The 16369-nt window shown below is 39.3% G+C and overlaps 1 protein-coding gene across 4 annotated transcripts in view; it reads left to right on the top strand.

Annotated features, from left to right (window-relative positions):
- Positions 1-16369, top strand: part of mdga2a (MAM domain containing glycosylphosphatidylinositol anchor 2a) — a 215662-nt gene that overhangs the window by 75779 nt on the left and 123514 nt on the right. For all 4 annotated transcript variants that reach the window (XM_016661297.1, XM_016661296.1, XM_007573241.2 and 1 more), the window contains exon 2: positions 8260-8399. In XM_016661297.1, coding sequence (XP_016516783.1) covers positions 8260-8399 — 140 coding nt within the window. The remainder of the gene's footprint in view (positions 1-8259; positions 8400-16369) is intronic.

Here is a 16369-nt window from a genome sequence, read left to right as displayed (position 1 = left end):
TGACACTATAAAGAGGAGAAACTACCCAATGCACAAGTTCCAAATAAAGTAGGTCATTTACTCTGTTCCTCTGGATCTCTTGTGATTTTGATAGGCTATCTACTCTACTAATTTGGATAAACTGACACAGTGGTCCCTGCACACCTCTGAACGGCTTCATTTACAACCAACTATACGTAGTGTGTGTGTGTGTGTGTGCGTGTGTGATAGATGATCAGTGCTGATAGGGCGAAGCCGGATCCATAAAGGCTCTCATTTACAATAGCAGCGTAGGCTGACGAGAGCAGGGAGTGCATTACAGTGTATAATCAATACCCTCTGACAACTCCTGATGTAATAATATGCATGTGCTGCTAGAAAACCATTCCAGGTCCTCAACACACATGGATGACCCCATGGATGAGTTGCTTCTCAATTATACAGCTGAATCGGTGGGTGCAGTGTAAGCCTATATGCTTTCCAAACACATGCGGAAAAGCACAGAAAATAATTCAGTGTGTGACACCTTTGACAGCGGACCATGTCTACCCGTCCTCATCGGTGAAATCCACAGAATTCACCTTGAAATGGCAGTTGCCAATGTTTTGCATCAGCAAAGAGGATTTACATATTACTCAGCTTCAATTTTAATGTATTTATACTGGATGTCACACCTTCTCAAATTTGGGAAGATTTAATTGTACAGCTTTTTTGCAGCTGAACACATATGGAGAGTTAAATATAGCATTGAATCATTACAATGTACTTAAGTTACATTCATAAACAGTCCTTCCGTTTTTGTGTGATTTGAGCACAACTTAAATTTCTTTTGGTCACCGTGTTAGTTTATATTAAAATTCAAGGTACTAAGGAACAGAGTGGTGCAGACAATGTTTATTATGTTGCATGCAATCTGTATCTTATTTGGTTAACTTTATATTTCTGATATATAAATAAACATCCGTATGTTAGTGGTGATTTGTAGTTGACATTTGAGTTATGTTGTGAATATTGGGTGAGCTGTTCTTATTGAATTTAAAAGCCATTGGCTAAAAACTAATTATGCCAATGATGACATACTGCTCTCATTCTCATGTTGTTAGGCAATTCTCGATTAACTTTAATTCTCTTGTTATTAATGATGCACTAATCAGTTGATTGGCCAGCTAATAAAATTGGCCAATATCACCCTGATTGTCTGATTTTCTGCATTTAATTGTTAAATTAAAACAATGTGTGTGTGTGTGTGTATAACACAAACAAATGAGTTTCTGTGTGATATTAGCCAGGTAAACCCCGACCATGGCACAAATCGACATTTTAAGTATTTGGCTCTGAATGCCAAATTACAAACTTAAGATTTCAAGTATATAAATGTTATATAAAGACATTTGGCACATAATCTTGTGATAGTAAAACATCAGTGTCTTGTCTCAAAAAAATGTTCCTCAAGCAGCTTTCCAGGCTCATTCACCATGGATTAATTTGCCTAAATTATAAAACAGGGATTAGTCCTTTAAATTTGTTTGTGTGGCAACATTAAAGTTCGCAGTTGAAAAAAATTTAAAGTTACAGAAAGTACTAGAACATTTAGTTAAGAACTGCAAGAAATGATTGGTATGTCCTGCAGCTGGTTAATAATGTTGAAATTAATGTTTGATATTTTTTTATCTAAAATCATCTGTACGCTCAAACCTGATATTAGTTTTTTTAATTCTGTGTAAAGAATAAAAAAAGATTTTTAAATCAACATAGCTAATTATTTATGCAAAGAAGTCAAACTGGACTGAATAAATTTACACAGATTAAAGATCACTTTAAACAATGTTACATGTGTCATGATGTGTGGTGGATGAGGTGAGGAGAGACGCCGAGACCCAGGTTATGATGAGAAGATGGTGATTTAATGATGAATGTAGCTCAACGTAGTCCAAGACAGGCAGCACGGCAGGAGCAATTAGCACATAGCTAAGCCGGTAGCACTGAATACAAAGACTGACAAAACTAGAGCTAATGCCGACCAGGACTTACTTAGTTCAACTGATACGACGGTCAGACTGACAAACGTAAGACACGTTAGACAAGTTACAATTGACAAGGACCCGATGAAGAACACAGACAACAGGTGAGCCTAAATACACACGGGGTAATCAAGGGAATGAGACACACCTGGGAGACAATCAACGGGGAGGAGAGGACAGAGACTCACAGGGAAACAGAAAAACTCAAAACTAAACACAGAAACACGGATCATGACAACATGCAAAAAATGATGCTATATTCTTAAACATCTGCTGTCGTTTGTGCTGCCCTGGCCTGATTTACTCACTTAGTTGAAAACAAATGGCCAACACGAATGTGTAATTTCAGTCACTAAGCTTTTTATTTGATACATCTTTGTCCTGTGAGGCCTGTTTAGAGCCAGTAGGAAATCTATTTCTGGAATAGGGTTTGTTTTTAATTTACTACTCTCTATAGTATGCATATTATCTATGTTTTTTTTTCTTTCTGTTTTTTTAATCTGTCGTCCTTCATCTGCTATTGTAAGAAGATGATTATAGAGCCAAAAAGCTAGCAGGATATTGTTAGTAGTCCTTAGGGGTCGGTCTGAGGACATTAAACCTGCTGCGAAAATGAGCCCCAGCTGTTGGACTTTTTTTCCCCCCCACATTTATTTGTTTGTCAATTTTAGCGTCTGCTTTTGCCAAGAAGCATCTCTGCCTCTCAATGGCTCCATCGGTTGTGTTTTAGCCAACTCCAATTTCATCTCTATAGGTGGTAGAAGACAGAGTCGTCTCTGTCACCCAACTGAAGTGAAGAAGGCCGAGCTCCCTTTAGGACGGCGGACATATTTGTTTCTAGCAGATAGCTTAATGTGTAATTGACAGATGTGATGAATTTGTTAGAAATGTTGGTGGAGGGGATGTAAAAGTCAGAATGGTTTCATAACAGAAGGATGTGACCCATAATCTAAAGGCATAACCTGTGCATTCATGAATAAACAAAGAAGCTATATCCGAATAACAATGCATTTCTCTGACTGTTAAAATCCACTTAATATTTCATAGACAAAGTATGTCATTCTTGTTAAGTTTCTAAAGAATCTATAATTTATTTAAATTCTGATTTTAAGTGCTGAAGGCACATTTACAAACCTTAAGTATTACTCTTAATTATTAATTTGTCTATTTTGTTTCATATTTCAAAGTATTATATTTCTATAATCATTGGATTTTCCATAGAAACCACTTTTACTTTTTAGGAGGAGGAGTATGCTTAAATTACTTAAACTAATGAATGCATATGATTCATAATAATGAGAATTTTTTCTTTAACTTGAGTATAACCAAAACCCTTTTGCGTGACAAAAATCAAGAATCTATGAAATTTGGTATTTTGACAAGGTTTTTAAAGGTTTGTCGTCATTATAGATATTGCTAGGGCTGAAACGATTCCTCGAATGATTCGAGTACCTCGATTATTAAAATTCCTTGAGGAAAACTTGTCCTCCTCGAAGCTTCGTTAAATCATGTTTTATTATTTAGCTCAAGGTGTTGCAGTCGGGACTTTATTGGCGTTGCGCAGCGCTCTCACTTCCGCCCGAATTCATGTCTATGCTTCCGCCTATGAGTTGTTGACGAAAGTTAAGTGTTAGCAACAATTTTCAAGTTTGGTCTGGGAGGATTTTATTGACTGATGATAATGTCCGGAGTTTTGTAGTTTTTCGACGTACTAATAAGCATCTTTAAATTGACTGGCACGATGACTGGAGTGCGGCAGTCTTTCCCCTCCCGGAGCTACTGACTGGTGACACCCGTTCAAAGCGAACGGCGGGGAAGAGCTCGGCGGGATTATTTATACAGGTGAGCAGATAGACTGAACACTGCGGGTGGCTGTGCTTTAAGTGCATAACTTTACGGACGAACCGGAAAAATACATTTCATATCATCCTGGTCTCAACAAATGAGTGGCGGATGCTGAGGCCATCGTGGCGGTACATGGCTGGTTAAGTTTCTGTGTTTGAAGAACGAAGCTGTCAAATTCTGCTAACATGGACACAAAAGCTGTAAATGGCTGGGCAAAGTGAGAGTTTTTCTATTAAATTGACTGAATATGAAAACATTAATTAAAAGCTGGAGTATAGGCATTTTAATAAGCATATTTGTGAGCCTGTCTCTATTATTAAAATGAATATAATTTCAGATTTTTGTGTAACTTTTCTTCAGGTTAACTTAGAAAGAGAGTTATTATTGTTACAGGTAAGTTTACAGAAAAGTAATTGATTAAATATGAAAAATTGGACTGATGTTGATATCCGATAGTAACACTGCTGTTATGTTATATTTACCAATATATTATTTTATTAAAACTTTTATCTGAGTAATCGGTTAATCGTAGGAATAATGGATAGGATACTCGATTACTAAAATATTTCTTAACAACAACCTTAAATATTGCAATCAAGAAATGGATCAATCCAGTTTTGGGGGTTAAATTGTGGAAGAGTTGGGAACACACTTTGCTCCTCAGCTCTATAGGTGATCCTACAACCCCAAAGTGGGTATATAGGTTGACTGCTAGGTAATAATGTTGAGATTATATTGCAGTTAAAATGCAAAATGTACAGAAATAAGCTAAAAAAACAACAACACTCCACCTTAAATTTGTTGCTCAGTATGGCACACTCAGTCTTGCACTGCAGCTTCACAGAAAACATGCCTCTTCGTATGCTGCTGACAAACTGATCAAAGTAATGATGGTTTTTCTGTCTCTATGTACAAATGAAACTGATGTTGGAAGTGCAGGAAACTCATATTTATAAGGAAATTTTACAGATTATGAGAACACATTCTTGTGCAGATGTGTCATAATGGCCAAGAGAATCCTATGTCCTTAGTACTAGGAGCGTGATAGAGTCAGGTTTGAGTTCACACTCAACTTTGCAGCCAAGACAAACAGTTTTTTAATCATTCTTGGAGGTCCTGGAGATGTTAGGGTGGTCTTAATCCAGAAATCAAAAGTGGTTGAAAAGATAAAAGACGCCTTCAGCACTCCATTCCAAATGTATGAGAAACCATCTTAATCCACATAATGAATTTGTAAGGCATATGATGTGTTCAAAGCTTTTGTCTATCAACCCCTCTCCCCTCAGTCTTTTATCTCCGTCCTGTCAGTTTACTGACATCTTGCTCCGTGACGGCCTAAAATCTAACGGCATTAATGTCTTTCTGTCCATCCCCACAAGTCCTTTCCGGAGATGTTATGAGTAGTTACTGTCAGTTGAATATCAAGTGGCTTTTAAAAGAAACAAAACTGGAAATGAAATAGTAATGAGAGTGATTTTAGTTCGCGCTCTGGGCCAAGGGATATAAAAGAGCAGGTCTTAGCCACTTAAGGATATGTGTGACTGTTTTAACATAAGTGTCCTCATTATGTATGCTCGAGAGAGGGTTATTTGCTTTTGTGGCTTTAAGCTTGGAGATGTCTGCCTGCATGAAGAGTAAGCGTATGTTTATGCAGTTGTGAGTGTGTAGTTGCAGATAGGAGCTGATTTTCATTAATTATGGGTGTTTCCCAGCTTTCCTCCAGGACTGATAGTGCGCTGCTGTGATACTGGCTCATCAGAATAAATGGCATTAGCACTTTGTTTAGCTCTTGCCCTGGGGTCTTGTTTCTCAGCCCCTTTTTTTTGGTTTTAAGTGGCAGCGTTGCGTGAAGCCCCTGCGCTGAGCCTATTTCTCAAGCATTACCCTCCCAATGGAATTCACCACCAGTGTGTTTAACTCTAAATGGAGACGGGGAAAGAGATGCAGAGGGAGACCGAAGAAAGCCAAACAGCCTGATATGATTAGCATCTGTATCAGCACACATCAATCTGCGAGGCCTTTAGAAAAGCACGACGGGCATGACGGAGCATTTAGCTAACAAGCTAAGAGAGACAAACAGCATGGTGGGGATCAGGGAGGGATGTTTGGTTACGGCTACACACACTCTGGCTGAGGCTCTCAACACGGCATCGGAGGGGAGTGTCGCTTCGCTTCGCTCATTAGCATGGCTGCCTGGATGGAGGTAGAAGAAGGCCTGCTGCAGGGGGGCCGACTTTGCCGAGAGGGGCCCGCACAGGAAGCCCATTCCTCCGACATGAAAGCCAAGCTGCTGTCTGTGTGACTCCTTGTAATTCCTGCTGGATTTTTTTTCCCCCTCTTCTTTGCCCTACTATTTTGTACTCCTCCTCCTCCTAATCATATCCCGCATCCGCTCTCTAACCCATGTCGTCCCTAACCTCTTCACTAATCATGGAAGCTGGAGAGGAATAAATGCTGAACAGATGCTAGTATTGTCAGGGGCCGCTTATGAGCAACCATGTTTTCACAGCTCAGTAGGAACGAATATTTTGAGTGGGTTAACTTAAATTACCCCTTTCCTCTGCTCAGTTTAACCCTGACTACTTGAGTTTCAGTGCCTGTTGGTGTGTGGACATATTAAAATGTTTTTTTTAATTATTATTTCCTCAGTTGTACCAGCTGTTAGCAATCACCTGTGGATATTTAATACTGACTAAAGAACATTTCTAGCCATTTATTGCCATATGTGTCAAGTACTTTTCCAGACTTCTGTGATTATCTGCAAGCCATAAGTATCTAGGTACACTACATCCCCATTCATTGATAATTTTCCATGCTTGGAAAGGGTGAAGATGTGTGTCTACAACAAAACCAAACAAATATCAGGTGCCCTTTAAAGAGGTTCCTTTTACTTTTTTTTAATCTATAATTGTCACAGTGCAATGCAAATCTCTGCAGTTCATCACTTGTTGCTTCATTTAAATTATAATTTTCTTATAAATACATTCTGACAGATAATTTCATAGCGTTCTGAATTCCTTTTGATATTAGAGATGATAATAAAGAAAAAGAGAGGCCCTCTCATTACGAGTCAGCAGAGGGTCATTTATTTGACACTGCATTTAAATTACTGCTCCATGCACTTCCCAGTCTCGCTGGCTGTCGCGTTGACACAAATCTGAGTGATACTGATTGCTTTTAGCCATAACAAAATATCTATATCTTTCAGTTTCTATTCAGATGTCACAGTCTACGCTTTGCCAAGATATGTTAGGGAAAGTCGGCAAGTTTTGTAGACAGCTCCATTTTGACAAAATGCCCATTGCGGATTTATTTTATTTTCACATTTTGCCGCACTTAAATGTCTCAGCTCATCAAAGAAACGAAGGACGCAGTTTTCAGTTGTTGATTTCATGTTTTAGTGGAAGAAAACAAAAAAAGCAAACCAAGCCGACCTGGATCTGTGCCAAACCCGGCATTTGCAAAAACCCGGGAGTAAATATTTTAAACCACTGTGCAGGACTTTTGGCGCTCTCTTCTTTGCAGAACTGTTTTACTTCCACATTGTGGGTATTTGAGCATTATGGTTCACTACAGGTTTTCTACCAGATTTAACACCTGGCTTGATATTCATAACACCTTTCTTTATCATTAAACAATATCCCGATTGTGTTCATTGAGCTTCGCTTCTCAGTCACTAAACATATACGTCAGGTGTGGGCATTACGGGCAGCTAGAGTCTATCCAGCTGGCTTTGTAAATTATCGATTCGCACGGTGTGAATTCCTGACGCTTACTTACTTCTTGTGTGACTCCAACACTGTGTGACCATCAGTGCCTCAAGCGCTGCTATCTGTCAGGTGTGAGCCTCTGCTGTGGCGAGGCTCCATCCAACACTCTGAATTTTAGATTAGCATGTGAAATATGAAGTCTCTGCTACGCTAGTATTGCTTACATTGATTCTAAGGTGATGAAACATTTGCAATGTAATGTGAAATACTAATATATTAACCCTAATTTGCATATTCTGCCTTTGCATTCATTTTGAATATTGTTATTTTTGTTTTTTCTCTTGTAATTATTGCATAATTACGTGGTTGTTCACTTTATTTTCTATCCCTTTCAACTTTTTTCTGTTGTTGGAAGTAGTGTCTGCAATATAGATATTCCACTTTAGTTCACAAAAAAAAAGTAAAGACAAGTTACAATAATTTTTCTCAGTTTAATCGATTTAATTAACAAACTTCCCTAAAATATTAGTTAACCAGTTTATTTTATTTTTTTTTACAAATTTATGTTCCTCAGAGATTGGGAGTATCTCATTTGGAACAATAGCCTTGAGATAAACTTATAAACCTTTATTCAATGCCCCTAATCTACACATTCCCTCTGAATTTAGTGGCGCTAACTTGGTTTGTGGCATTTCTCTCCACAGCACCTCCAACTGTCCGCATCATTCACTCCGGGCACGCCTGCAACGTTGAAGAGGAGAGGCACACAGAGAGGGTGTACACCATCAGAGAAGGAGAGACCCTGGAGCTCACCTGCCTAGTGACAGGCCATCCTCGGCCACAGGTAAAGGGAGCGATTTCATAAACCATTTAAAGCCACCGACGAAAATAGCTCCATCAGGATATCATGGGACGAGATGGTAATTGGGCCTCCATCTGTCTTCACGCGCAGGCATAATGGTGGCACACTAAAACCGGCTTAAAAAGTTTAATCCTTTAATTATTGATGGTTTAGCTTGTACTGCGCACCTGGATGTTGATAATAAAAGCCTAATGAGAACGCAGGAAGCAAAACAGCAGAAACATCTGCCAAAACAAAGCATAATGAGTGAGAAACGGGCCGCGGTAAAAAGACTCTGGGTCATGTAAATCCACATGGGTGCTCAGCGTCAGATAAAAGCTTTTCTCACATTCGTATTTACAGATGTGATGTGAACTAATTAAAAAAAAAAACAAAAAAACTTTGTATTTGTTCTTGTTTTCCACTTCTTGCTTTCATCAACATCGCATCAGGCAAGAAGGGGAAAATAGTCTTGTTTGATTCCTGCAGGTACTGATTTGCCCGAAGTTACCCAACCATCCGTTTTTTTTTCTTGTACTAATCTTCTTCTGCTAATCCTTCAAACAATTAGGTCATGTTTTTTTTTTTTTTCCAATTATATGAAGTTATCCCTCATGCTCAGACCAGATCAAGCGCGTGCTTTAAATCAATACGACTGAACTGTTTGTTTGATGGACAGGGGCCCTTTGGACGTCATAGCAAAACAAAATATCGATCGTTATTTTCCAATTGTTAAGCTGAAGGCTTTTCAGACGTGTAGTGCTATCCTTGTTTCTGACACAACTCTGCTCTCATTGTATCTTTTCACTTAATTAGGATTTTTTTTTTTTTTTTGAAAAACCGAAAAGAGCAAAAAGCAGGGCAGGGTGGGAAGAGAGCAGAGCGGGAGATCAAACACCTTGCAGGGCTCTGATTGGGGAGGTAGCATCTCCTTTGAAACGGAGGCTTTATGATACTCACGCAGATCCCCTGACACAGAGAGTCTCTGCAGACTATGGGACATGTCTGATATTTCTCCCCTCTGGCAGTGGCAGGGGACCTGTGTCTGCACACAACCAACCCGAGTCTCTGAGGAAGTTTGAGAGGTTACCTTAGGAAGCGACGGAAAGGAGGTTACTTTTGCTAAAGAACTTGTTGGCTACATGCGTACGTTTTTTGTTTTTTTTTAAAGCAAATAAAGTTAATCAGTAATCTGTAATTGAGATCTTTCTTTACTCCTAAACTTTTTTAATTAACATAAGTGTCTTATCTTTCATGGCATTTATGGGGGGGAATGTAATCAGTTCTGTCAAATGCTGTAGAGCAGCTGTGATTGGACTCAGTTTGTGTTTCATCACTTCTCGCATCTCCTGTGTTTAACAGGTTCCCGTTTTTTATCACTGGAACTAGATTACATGAGTTTAGAATTATTCATTCGTTCATTATACAGAGACAGATTTCTACTCTACTTGCAGCAATCTCCTCATTAACTTGCACGCTTATTAAAGATGTATGAAAAAAAACACCTAATAATGAAGTCATATTGTACTGTTCTGGTGTAATATCACCCTCAAAAAATACAAACTTCGTAATTATTGCTCTGATTAGGCAAGTTTAAGCAATATTAACACATAATTGCCTTAAAAATGTTATGTTTTCTTGTCTTTCCCAGTATTTAAACCAACGGGAAAGAGTTTCAAAGTAGCATTTCCACTTTTTCTTGAAGTTAACTAGCCTTAACTAGGTTATTTAGATAGACTATGCATTGCAATGCTGAGCAGGTTATCCACCTTCAGAAGAACTGCTGCTATTATGGAAAACAAATCTTTGCCCACTGCAACAACAGAATCCCAGAGGTGATTAAAAACTGTGAAACCAGACAAAAACAGCAATAATGTGAGATTATTTCAGAGCAGTTATGGTTAAAAATCCATGTACTACCTCTCTAAATTGTGTGGAAATGTGTTGATAGGATGAATTTTAAATGACCTGCAATATTCCTGGACTGCTGGAAAGAAAGAAAATAAGCAGAATAGCAGTACTAACACTTATCTAAGGACATCTTGTACAATTTGTTTAGCGGTTAACATATGAAATGTGTATTAAAACCAGGTTTAACACAGAAGTTTGTAGTAATCCAAGTAGAGCTGTTGAAAGTGGAAATCCGTGCTTCCTTTGATTAAATATTTTGGTGAACGTTAGCTGGTTTTATAATTGTGTTATATATAATATATAATTAACTGTGATATTCAGCTTGGGTAGCTGGGTCTGAATCTTATATTTGAAAGTAAAAATACAAATCATTAGAGATGCAGGGGCACTTTATAGGGGGGAAAAGTTTATGCTACTGAAAAAAAAAATAATTTAACACGCCTGCCTAAATATTTAACTTCCAAGCAGTCATGAGGAACTAGTATTTGTTTTCCCGTTTGATTTTTTTAACTCCGATATGAGCCACAGCACTAGAGTACAGCATCTACAGTGTGCCTGCACATAAAGTTTAAAATGCAGGTTGCAACAATTAAAGCACACATAGACACATAATCTGTGTTTTACATTCTTGGGAATTAACAGGACACCTACACATTTCTAAATCTAAAAACCAGCAGAGTGAAATGTGCTAAGTTTTCCTAAATTGCACAGAAACCACTGCAGGATTTCCCTCTGTTGTGTGTGTTTTGGATTTTGTCCAGTCAGGCAGCAGCCTCTTTACAAGAGGCCTTGATGTCAGCCCTGAGCCCATCCGCCCACCACCTAACTTGGAGAAAAAACACAGGCTTTCTAATAATAAAGCCTGGCATTCATACATTCCCTCCTCCACTCACACTCACACACACACGCACACACGCAGGCACACACAAAAACGGTAACAACACCTGTCTGTCTTCTCATTTAATTATCTGAAAACTGAATAATGTGCTTTTTGGTGCTTCCTTGTTGGCATGGCATTTCAAGGTGTGAGAACAGGCGCTGCCAGAAACACGGGGATCTGTTGACGTGTGGCGAAAACACCAGCCAATTATTTTAAATTCTTAAAGATGTGCACTGCAAGTGGCATTGGGCAAATTGTCTGCTTAAAAAAACAAAAAAAAAACCCAGACAGTGGCATTTCTCCATGCAGCCATGCCCATTTCAGTTTCTTGTTTTGTATATTTCCTCACTGACTCCCTGTAAGGGAACAATACTGACAGTCAGTGAGGATTCAGTCGCATCTGGCACATTAAACTAGATTAAGATTAGGGAAAATGGGAGGCCGTGTTAGGATCTCAACATGATACATTTAGTGAGTTCTTGGATGAGCAATGTGGGAAGGCACCTGTGTGCTGTTTTCATCGAAGGAGCAAACCTTGAGATGATGGTTGTAGATTCAGGATGCCCAGAATCCCCACCGGAGGAGACCTGAAGTCGTATGTAACGTCTCTGTGCTCTCACAGGCTTGCATTGAAGACGGTGCGTCTCTCCATAAAATTGGTCGAATTAGTCATTTAGCCTTGATAGCCGTAGTACCGGTGATGCAATAAACCGAGACGCAGAGGTCAGCTCAGACGCCACGGGGTTGTGTAATGTTAGTCACACAAAATGACAATAAAACCTCTCACTGGGTGTGTTCCAGATATGTCAGCTCCTTGCAAATCATATGAACTTACATCCCTGGTCTGAATGTTGATTTAAATCTAAACCAGTCAAAATGTAGTGCCTGACTTCTTTACAGTGATTTGAAAATGTCTGCTTTTTATCTTTTCTGTTTCGTTTCATTTTTTTTTTTTTTTATTTTTTGTCTTAGCAACGGCTTAAAAATGTAACCAATTTACAGGAAAGTAAAATAAAAATGAGTTATAGACTGAATCTGCCTTTCACAAATCATAAAACCTAAAGTTATGCAATGAAAATTGCCTGACAGCATTTTCAAAGTGAATAGGCAAATTGCCAAGAATTTCAAAGAAAAACTTTTAGCAAATCTTAGCAACAAAATCGATAAAACCTTCCAGACTCACATGATGAGTACAAAATTGTTAACATGGCATCTGTAAAAACAGGACAGATTAGACCTGCATGCTCACTGTTCCTTGTCTGCTGAGAGTCTTAACATGAGTAAATTAATGATGTTTTGTGCTATTTCAAATTCCATTATATCTCTGAATAACGTGTTAGGCTTCTGATGAAATCTTGTGCAAAGTCAAAGTGTTCTGGAAAAGAATAGCGTATAAAAAACATTTGGTTGTTGCGTCATTAATGGTTAAATCACTTTTATCTGGTGTCACAATCTTATGTTACTTATATATTTTGTCATAAGGATCAACTGAGTTTCTGGGAATAAAATTTTAATGCTCAATAAGTGCCTCCATGTGGGTATTTAATTATTAGCTAAATTAAGCCTAGACTAGGTGCTAGCTTAAGTTAGCCATTTTCTTTTGCCGTACAATGTTCCCTCGTTTGAATAAAGTGTGGCTAGCTGGTTTATCTGGTAATGAAGTTGCATATGCTAACATGTTTAATAGTTAGGAAGTTTTGTTTCCGCATGGCATCACTTCCCCCTTGCCTTTGAAATGACAGGTTGAAACGCAATGGGGCGACACGTGAGGGGTTGGTGGGTGAATGGATGAGTTCAGCAGAAACACAGTCAAAAGCAATAACTAACTAAACTTATGGGGTAAACAAAAAATTGAGTGTCAGTTGAGAAACCAAGATTTTTGAAAGAATCCAGAGGAAGATGATGTTGTGAAAAATGTAAGTTTACGATATGAAAAGCCTCAAGGCCCAGAAGACAGATGTAACCAAAGCTAAAATACAAACCTCCTACTGGCAGATGCAAAATGAAATAATAATAATAAGAACAAGACTAATCCACTGACCGAGACATTTTCTGCATTACTATTTCACCTTCTGTGACTCCGCATTAGAAAACCAAATGTGGACAGCTTTATCGTTTCATGCTTTCATGGTCATTCTTCTCCAGATTTATTCATTGTCTTTGATGCTATGAACAGACATCAAAGAGTCCCTGATGATAAAGCCATCTGCCCCTGTCTCCTCTGCCTTGGCCAGCGTCCATTATGTCCACACTACTTTGTTTGAGTACCAGGCTCCAACACCACATTGCAAACACTCTCCCTTTTTTATTTTTTTATTTCTTTGTTTCAATTATTCGCCCACCAGATTCAACTCAAACCTCCACGGGTCAGCAAGTACAAATAAGCTGACCTCAGGCCCCGTGACATTTGGCCTAATACCCACCAATTGGGGTATGTGCTTTATTTTGGAGCTCCACATAACATTTACCCACAGTGCTGGTGCGTCCAGCAGATTGTGCTTTCTCCTTGATTACTATAGACACTGTAGTAACTTAAAGAAAGTGTTATGGCTTTTATTTCAATATCCAGTTTCCTTTTTGGTTCTCGGTTTGCCGTCAAAGTGTCGACCATTTACCTTGTTTGATTTGATTATCCCATTGTTGTGAGTGTGAGGGAGGGGACAGCTTTCCTGAAATAGACCTGGAGAGAAAATGTGCTCGCAGTTCAGAATCTGAACCTCTTGTTGGTTCTTTTGATCACTTGATTGTCATGCTCAGCCACACTTGTCTGCACCACCGAGAAGGCACAGACCACCAATGGCGCATAAAAGAAAAAAAAAGATGGCAAGCAATTAGAAGTCGGTCCGTAGTTGGAGAGAGGGAAACGTCACAGCAGGCGTTACGGGAGCTTCACCGAGAACGCGTGCTCCAGCATATGATCCCCGCATAACAACAGATACTGGGCGCATTTTAATTAGCGCTTGCCGCGGCATCCCAGCATGTGTGGTCTCAAACACTGCTGGGATTTTCAGTTGGGTACAGAGTTAGGCAAGTCTCTTCCTTCCATGTGAGCAAATGTTGATCCATCAGTTTGGGTGTCTCGTTTAATAGGGATTTGCACTTTTGGTTTTGTGCCTTAATAGGCGTCATGTTTTTGTGTTTTTTTTGTTGTTTTTTTTTTTTAAATATGCCATCCAAATATATATTTTTTTCCCATCACAAATAATAAGTAATTAAATAATTATTTTATTTTTTTTGAATTTTCAAGTTATAATATACAGGAGCAGTCTCCACACACAGGTTTATTTTCTAAAAGAGAGCAGTTTCAGGGTGGCGCACCATTGGCAGTTTCACTTATTCATAAGAATGTAATTGCAGGCACATAATATGAGCTGAGCAGCAGAAAAAGCCAAAAAGAAAAATAAATGTAGCGAGGCTTTTAGTGTCAGGAGCAGCAATTATCATAATGCTCAAATCTGCTAGCACTTCCCCGATCAAGAGTATTTGCATTGCACTAAGGAGACTGGAGAGGGTCAAACTGTTCTCACCAGTCACACTTCAAGACTCCCCCTGTGGGCTGAGGTGCTTAGATGTAAAAAGTCAGAGGAGCGAAGGCATGAAAATAGCCTCGGGGTGGAGGAAGAGCTGAGAGCTCTTCCGATAATGTGGTCTACTGTCCCCGTGAACAAACAAACGGCGACGCGCCCTCTTTTCTGAGAATATAAAGCCTCGTTTGAATACGCGCTTCTTAACGTCACTCTAACAATGCACTTATTGATACAGCGTTTTCCTAAAACTCAAAGCTCTTTGCACAAAAGGCAAAGAAAAGGCTGAGGCTATAAGCTTAGAGAATACTGAATTTTGCTGAGATCGACACAAAAAAAGAAAGCTTTGTGTTTGCGCGAGGGAATCCGGCGCACTCTGGAAGAGTGACACAGAATTTCAAACCCCCCCCCTTCCACCCCGCACCTAATTTATGCTTGTAACTTATTTAGGTTTAGTGCTTGTTCTGTTGAACTCATGATGTCCCTAGCTGCTTTAATAAGGCCACAAATTCTCCATCAGTGGTGTTTCAGCTTTGATCAGGTGCTGAGTTTGGGCTTTTCCAAGAAGCACTGTCTATTAGTGTCTCATTTGGCAGTGTGTGTGTACGGTATACAGATCAGGCATAACATTATGACTGGTACTGGCAACCTCATTGGTCGAAGGCAATACAGCTCCATAAGCAACAAACTGTAGTGCAACATCTCTTCTTAAATCCCTAAATCAGCATGAATAATGTAGGTAATTTTTTTTGTGTGTGGGACAGATTTTGCTCATCATCTGATCAGTGACCTATGACCCTGTTGTATGTTCATCACTGTTTCTTCCTTTGACCTCATGTTAACTAATACCATTATTTTGGAGATGGTCAGTGTGACTCACTTCACCTGTCAGTGGTCATAATGTTATGCCTGATTGATTTTTTTAAGTCCATGGGGACACTTCATAAAATGTCCAGACAGAACAGCTTAATCATTTCTTTCAGTGAGAGAGTTTCATGAAAAGAAACACTAAGACAAAACTAGCCGTCGAATACACACAATTTATTTCAGCTGCTCCAAGCAAAGACACTTTAGGCAAGTCAGAGAATCTGAAACTTCTGTGATGAAACAAATGCAAGTGCCTTCTTCTGCTCATCATCCTCCATCAGGATTTTTGGCCACTCACCCTTTCATCTTTCTCTCCTATCTGATGGGAAAATAAGCAAAGCTAAAACCGTCATAACCTGACAATGGAGCTGCCATGGTTACCTCCACCCCGTCACCCTCCAACCCCCAGTCAGTACAACCCACCAGCATTCTCTCTGATAGGACCCAATCCCTGTCCCTGCATGCCATGATACTCCTGTTCCATCTGATGCTGTCTCTGGATGTTATCAGCATCCAAGATGATGCTATCACCATACAGTGTGGAGACATTGGATTCTAATTCAGAGCTTCGCCTGCCTAGACAGAGAAATGTGAGGCTCTGCAGGCAAAGCCAGTCCATCTGTGCCTTACTTAGAGCGAGGGATCAAGCAGAGCTCTGTGCTCGGTGGTTCTCGCTGTGTTGGCCCCCAGGCCAGAGTTGTCACAGTACCTGCTCATGCTGTAAGCTTTAATGAGGACAGGAGAAGGAGATGATTGAGAGTCAATTACAACCTCATGTTGGAGAGTAACAC

This window comes from Poecilia formosa, unplaced genomic scaffold, assembly GCF_000485575.1.
Source record: "Poecilia formosa unplaced genomic scaffold, Poecilia_formosa-5.1.2 Scaffold321, whole genome shotgun sequence".
NCBI classification, from domain to species: domain Eukaryota; kingdom Metazoa; phylum Chordata; class Actinopteri; order Cyprinodontiformes; family Poeciliidae; genus Poecilia; species Poecilia formosa.
Note: the sequence above shows the minus strand (reverse complement) of the source record. Positions and strands in the feature narration are given on the sequence as shown.